Source organism: Vigna unguiculata, chromosome 5 (genome assembly GCF_037176805.1).
Source record: "Vigna unguiculata cultivar grain cowpea cultivar isolate G323 ecotype 2 chromosome 5, ASM3717680v1, whole genome shotgun sequence".
Taxonomy (NCBI): Eukaryota; Viridiplantae; Streptophyta; class Magnoliopsida; order Fabales; family Fabaceae; genus Vigna; species Vigna unguiculata.
The window spans coordinates 48,856,379-48,863,592 of NC_140796.1; the positions used below are offsets into that span (position 1 = coordinate 48,856,379).

Sequence of the window (7,214 nt, forward strand, 5' to 3'; positions counted from 1 at the left end):
ATGTGAGAGAGTAAATGGAGTGTAGAGAAGCAACAGAAGGAAGTTTGGTAGCCGTCATTTGTTGCACCATCAACTCTACCGAGGGCAAAAAAAATTACTTGCTAAAGAAAAGAAAAAATGTCACTCTCTCTCTATCTTTTTCTTTCTCTCTCATTCACTAGCAATTACACCTCTTTGGCTCACCATTAAATGCAATTGCACCATCTCAATGCCCTCAGCAATAACTCATCGCTGCCACATTTTCTCCATCTGTTTCCCTCTTTCTCTCCTCCTTTTCTTTACTCCTTCAATTCCTTTGTCCTCTCCTCTTCTCACTTTCTCTCTTCAAACCAAGCTTTTTCCCATCACAACAACACTCATCAAGCTTTTCTTTACTTGCCACATATAACCAACTTTTTTTCCATAACTTCTTTCTCAAACTCTTTTTCTCTCCCATGTTTAAAAGGGTCCCTTTTTTGGCAACAAGCTTAGCCCCAAAGTAGATCTAAATACTCACTCATCTTCTTCTACCTAGCCATCGTCTCCGGCAATCACCTTCCACTGGTAAGTGCAGGAGAACTCCTCCTACATGTTGCTTTTCTAAACGGTAGGTATATCATTCCCGCAACTTCAGATCATTGTTTTAGCCACACCCAACTGTTCATGCAGTTAGCAATTTATTTATAAAAAAAAAAAATCTTACTTTTTCTTTGGTGCATTTGGCTGGCTAGGGTTGCTAGAATGCCAAAGGAACGGTAGGTTTGCCATATGTATATGTTCCTTCCCCGAGATGTTTAGTTGTTTTTTTTTTTTTTCACTTTCTGATTCTGGTTGTGTCTGGTTTTGCAGTATCAGAAAATTTGTCAACACTTTGTTTCTGTGCATTTTAATATGGCATATACACTATGCATTTAATTATTCATTTTTTTTTAATTATACATGCGAAGAAGTCACGTTTCTGTGCCTGGGTTTTTTGGCTTATTATGTTAGCATGTTTCCTTTTTGAAGTGGCCTTGTCAGAATCCAAGAAGAAGCCCAACCTGTGAAGTTTTTCGACATAAAAGGGTCTCAGAAGATCAACACAACACTGGACACCAGAGAGAGAATTGAATTCTCTAGAGTTTGAAATATGCCAGCTGGTATTATGATTCCAGCAAGAAACATGCCCTCGATGATCGGAAGAAACGGCAACGTTGGTGGCTTTGGACTATCTTCGGGGCTCTCTCTTGGCCAGGTCAGTGTGCTACCTTCACCATTTAATGTCTTTGATAATCTCTTCTTCTTCCTTTTTTTTTTTTTTCAATCTCTCGAATTTTGCCCCATTTTTGTCATAATTCGGTTCTGATTCTGATGCCAATTGAATGATGTGTTGGGTTTGCTCAAATTGACTTTATCCTTCAAAAGTGACCTTATTTTTTTCACAAGTCAAAATTGGTCTCAGTTGAAGCCAAACCAGCTCAAACTCTCTCTTCTATCCTTCTCGTTATTCGTAAAACGCGTTATTCCTTCTCACTGTGTGAAGCTACTTGCTCACTTTCCCCAAGAAAACCATCAACCTAGTCAAAATCCCCGTGTTTTCTGCACAACTCTCATACCAAATAATTTAAATTATCCCATCAATTAGTCCCTCTAGCTGGGTGTCTATACATGTGAATCAGACACAAAGCCAAAAAGAAACATAAAAAAGGTGTTCTTGTTGGTTCTATTTTATTTATGTTGTCTCTTTGTGTACTAAACTGTACTATATACCTCGTATTCTTGTATTGTTAGATTGAAAACCATAAGGCTCCGGAATCTCAAAGATCTGTAGAAATGTTCCAGCCAAACCTGATGGAAGCTGGTCAACTTCTTCCTTTGGACATGCCTCAGAACACTTCAGAGAGCGATGTCCCAAGAATTCGCGAAGATGACTTTGACAGTGCCACCAAGTCAGGAAGTGAAAACCAAGAAGGTGCTTCCGGTGAAGATCAAGACCCTCGTCCCAACAAGAAGAAACGCTACCACCGCCACACTCAGCACCAGATCCAGGAAATGGAAGCGTAAGCCACCCAAAATACACTCATTTTTTGAAATGTAACTTCATTGGGTACAGAACCAGATTCACAATCCTGTTTCAGTGTTACAAAACCATACAGTGAAAACTTAGGGCTTGAATTTATTTCATCAGGACTCAAACTTGAGACTATTGTAACAGACCCGTGACAGCTATTGAGATTAATTTGTTAATTGTTTTTTTTTTTTTTTTCAGTTTCTTTAAGGAGTGCCCGCACCCTGATGACAAGCAAAGGAAGGAGCTGAGTCGAGAGTTAGGGTTAGAGCCATTGCAGGTTAAGTTTTGGTTTCAGAACAAGCGCACTCAGATAAAGGTACACTTGATTTTTGGCTCTTGTTTCTTTTGTTTAAAAGTGAAAAGGAGGAAGCAACCCTTTAAGCGTGTGATGCTTTGTGTTGCAGACACAACATGAGCGCCATGAGAACACACAGCTCCGAACTGAAAATGATAAGCTTCGAGCTGATAATATGAGGTTCAGGGAAGCTCTCAGCAATGCCTCGTGCCCTAACTGTGGAGGACCAACAGCTATAGGGGAAATGTCATTCGACGAACATCACTTGAGGCTTGAAAATGCTCGCCTCAGAGAAGAGGTAGCACAATTTGGGAGCTTCTGCATGGTAGATGTATCAAGATAGAAAAGACTATTTATGCTGAGAGAAACCTTTTCTTTGTATAAAAAATTAACAAAGTATCACTCCATCTTACAACTGTAGAAAAATAATAAAGACAAGTTCTATCATTTACACTATTTGCTTAGCAAATCTTTAAAAATAAAAATAATTTAACCCAATGGTACTTTCATAATTATTTGTAAAAATAAGAAATAAAATAGAAAATTAATTAAATTATCCAAATTAGCTGTTGGTAAATGTTGAATTATTTTTAAACATTATTTTTCTTAATTCTTATATATGTGGGTGTTCATGTTCAGATTGATAGGATTTCTGCCATTGCTGCGAAGTATGTGGGGAAGCCTGTGGTGAGTTATCCACTTCTTTCTCCTTCTGTTCCTCCGCGACCACTTGAGCTTGGGATCGGAGGTGGTTTTGGTGGCCAGCCTGCGGGCATTGGTGGAGACATGTATGGTGGAGCTGCAGGAGATCTTCTTAGGTCAATCAGTGGACCTACTGAGGCTGATAAACCCATCATAATAGAGCTTGCTGTTGCAGCCATGGAGGAACTCATTGGAATGGCGCAAATGGGTGATCCTCTTTGGTTGACTACTCTGGATGGCACTACCACTGTTCTCAATGAGGATGAATACATCAGGTCTTTTCCTAGAGGGATTGGTCCTAAACCCGCTGGTTTCAAGTGTGAAGCTTCACGAGAAACTGCAGTTGTTATCATGAACCATGTTAGCCTCGTCGAGATTCTCATGGACGTGGTAAGTGTACAGGAAGAATAAAGAATAACAAACAAAAACATTTGATTATGTCACAACATATATATGTAACAGTATCTGTCCACTTATTTTCTCATCTGACATTGTCGTACTTAGATATTCTTCAAAAGTTTAATTTTTAGTTTCTGACATTTGTTATATATTTTGTTGTGCTCTTAAGAATCAATGGTCCACAGTTTTCTCTGGCATTGTCTCAAGAGCAATGACTTTGGAGGTGTTATCAACTGGGGTGGCGGGAAACTACAATGGTGCATTGCAAGTGGTAATGTATTTTATAGAATAGAGAGATAGTGAAACCTAGTACATTCAATTTATTTGTCAAGGATTCATATATATAACTAAAATGCACGACAAATTGTGTTATTATGCAGATGACAGCAGAATTACAAGTACCTTCACCTCTGGTGCCAACTCGAGAGAGCTATTTTGTAAGATATTGTAAGCAGCATGGTGATGGGACTTGGGCTGTAGTGGACGTATCTTTGGATAATTTGCGTCCTAGTCCCTCGGCCAGATGTAGAAGAAGGCCTTCAGGTTGCTTAATTCAAGAAATGCCCAATGGCTACTCAAAGGTTAGATATAATATAATTAATAAATCCTTATAGGGAATGAAATTCATTACATGTCTTTTCCATTAAAAAATGAAATTCATGGATCATATCATATCCTTGAGGAATTATAGGTCATATGGGTTGAGCATGTTGAGGTGGATGATAGAGGTGTTCACAATCTATACAAGCAGCTTGTTAGTTCTGGACATGCATTCGGTGCAAAACGTTGGATTGCTACCTTGGATCGACAATGTGAGAGGCTTGCTTGTGCCATGGCAACAAACATTCCCACAGTAGATGTTGGAGGTATATATATATATCATTTCACAAACATTTATTGTTTTTCTATTTTTACGTATGAATCTTCTCCTTAATGAACTTTACAAATGTTGTAATGTAATTAACTAGTGATAACAAACCAAGATGGGAGGAAGAGTATGCTGAAACTGGCTGAGAGAATGGTTATAAGTTTCTGCGCTGGAGTGAGTGCATCTACTGCACACACATGGACAACACTCTCAGGAACTGGAGCTGATGATGTAAGGGTGATGACACGTAAGAGTGTTGATGACCCAGGAAGACCTCCTGGCATTGTTCTCAGTGCTGCAACTTCTTTTTGGCTCCCGGTGTCACCAAAAAGGGTGTTTGAATTCCTCCGTGATGAGAACTCCAGAAGTGAGGTAACATGCATTACTTATGTATTCAAACCAGACAATAATTATGCACCAATGATTGTCTTCCTGTCAAAAGTTCTAGGCTGCATTATTGTCGGCTCTTAGGTTACTAGACATTGTTCTTCATTGGGTAACATTGCCTAGTTTGGTGCTTGATTCATCTCTGATATGTAGTCATAATATTTAGTTATCATACGTCAAATTTCTAAACTAAGTTATCTCATATCAATTGCTTTAAATTGCAAACATCCTTTTCAAAGTGCAGAAGACAAAGTGATCATGAAGACCATGCAACTTTTTTTGTTCATATTATTTTGTCATTTGACATTTCACAAATTAATTTTATCTGATAGCCTGTTCTAATCCCTCAGTAAATTAATTTTTTTAAGTTTTTAGACTTTTGAACATGACCTCATGGTGTCAGTCTAAATCATCTTATCTTTTTTAATTAAGAAAAAAAAATATTATTATATTAAATATTATAAATACTCTGTGCAGTTTTATTTTATATATATATATATATATATATATATATATATATTAAATATTATTTCTCCAAAACATTCCTATCTTATAAATATTGCTTTTGCTCAATTGTCATATGGCATGAAATGTCTTCATTTTTATTAAATTATAGAAAATAAGTTAGTAAAAATATTAATTGGAGATTTTCTAAAAATAATAAAATCAGAAGTGACATAAAATAAACAAAATGATACGAAATTCTTGAATTTTTTTTTTCAATTAGAAAAGTAATACATATATTTAAAAATAAAAAATGTCATTCAAATGATATTTAAAGGAAAATATAAATTTTAAATGTTATTTTGCACATGAAGGAACTACATAAACTTTATTAGATTTATAGCAGTTTTTCTAGTTTATTCAACTGTACACGAATCTGTACATTTTTTTATAAATATTAATGAATAGATTTGTTCTTGTTAATAAAAAAATTAAATACCAAGAGAAAATAGGTGCTGATAAATTCTTTAAACATAATCATAATAACATCTATGAATAGTTAGTATTTGGATTAATATTAATTATCTTTTCATCTCACTGATATTTGTTTATTTTATTATTCATCTAACTTTTTCATCCTTGAAAACAGTGGGATATTCTTTCAAATGGAGGAGTTGTCCAAGAAATGGCACACATTGCCAATGGACGAGACACTGGAAACTGTGTCTCTCTACTTCGCGTGAATGTAAGTTTATCATGCGTAAGAGTCACATTTACTATTCATCGATTTCATGAAACTTTTCTCTTTCATCTCTAGTCAAACAAATTGAAGATTGAAGCAACCTATGTCATATATGTTAACGATGTTGTGTTGCAGAGTGCGAATTCAAGCCAGAGTAACATGTTGATATTGCAAGAGAGTTGCGCAGACTCTACGGGTTCATTTGTGATCTATGCTCCGGTAGATATAGTGGCAATGAACGTGGTTTTGAACGGAGGAGACCCTGATTACGTGGCGCTTCTTCCTTCTGGATTTGCTATTCTCCCAGATGGGACCACTGCACATGGAGGAAGCATAGGTGACACTGGACATGGTGGATCTCTTTTGACTGTGGCCTTCCAAATCTTGGTTGATTCAGTTCCAACTGCAAAACTCTCTCTTGGATCTGTTGCCACCGTTAACAATCTCATTGCCTGCACTGTGGAGAGAATTAAGGCTGCTTTGTCTGGTGAAGTTGCTTGACCTAAGCCTAGGTAAGAACAAAACCAACACTCCTGTAAAAAACATCCATACAGTTGTGACAAATATTCCGAGGTTGTTCTAACTGCACTTTTCTGTATTTGTTAAGTTGGATGCAGTTTAGAAAAAGGATAAAGAGGTGCAGTGCATTTTGGAGAAATGGGAAGGTGTTGGAAACTTCGGCTTATAAAAAAAAAAAAAGATGAGAAGTCAAGAGCGCACCTTGCATGATCCTTTCTTAACACTGAAAAGGAGAGGATTAAGGTTCGGGAATTGACTTCCATGGAAATAGTAAATGCTATAAGAGCTTAAAAATCAATGAAGACCATATACTTTTCTGTCTGCACCTTCCAAGACTGCGTATTTATAGTTAGTCTTTTTCGTTTGATATTATTAGGTTGTAGTTCTGGGATAAGCTCTCATGTTCTTTCTTCAGTTGTTATTATTTGTGTTTCAGCTCAAGCACCAACAACACTATAGCTAGTAATTGGGAAGCTTGCACCTTTAGTGTAGTGGTTCAATTATCACTACACGTGTTTGACCCTTTCTAAGATTTTCAATTCAATGTTTCTTCCAATTTGTCAACTCATCTCCTGTGTTTTTTTTTTTCTTATCTTATTTTTATCTGTGTTGTGTTTTAATTTATTTTTAAAGAAATGTTTAAGGATCAATCTACGGAAAAACACTTCTGACTGACTCCTAGGGTTTCAATTATACAATGTTTTGTGAAACATAACATACAATGGAAAAAGCTCCTCTATTTAATAACGTATATTTTCTAAAGTTACTTATTGTTACAGTAAATATCAAGATAATTAAATAAAGGAAAGAAGATTTTGAAAAAGGCCTA

At 36.3% G+C, this 7,214-nt stretch overlaps 1 protein-coding gene across 1 annotated transcript; it reads left to right on the forward strand.

Annotated features, from left to right (window-relative positions):
• The first annotated feature begins 226 nt into the window (after window positions 1–226).
• Window positions 227–6,949, forward strand: LOC114183566 (homeobox-leucine zipper protein HDG2-like). Its single transcript, XM_028070634.2, has 13 exons — window positions 227–543; window positions 988–1,213; window positions 1,750–2,018; window positions 2,228–2,345; window positions 2,434–2,622; window positions 2,964–3,416; window positions 3,595–3,696; window positions 3,806–4,006; window positions 4,117–4,291; window positions 4,394–4,665; window positions 5,774–5,869; window positions 6,002–6,378; window positions 6,474–6,949. Exons 2-12 carry the CDS (start codon window positions 1,109–1,111, stop codon window positions 6,365–6,367), a joined length of 2,346 nt encoding a protein of 781 aa, XP_027926435.1. The 5' UTR covers window positions 227–543; window positions 988–1,108; the 3' UTR covers window positions 6,368–6,378; window positions 6,474–6,949.
• Window positions 6,950–7,214: the final 265 nt, after the last annotated feature.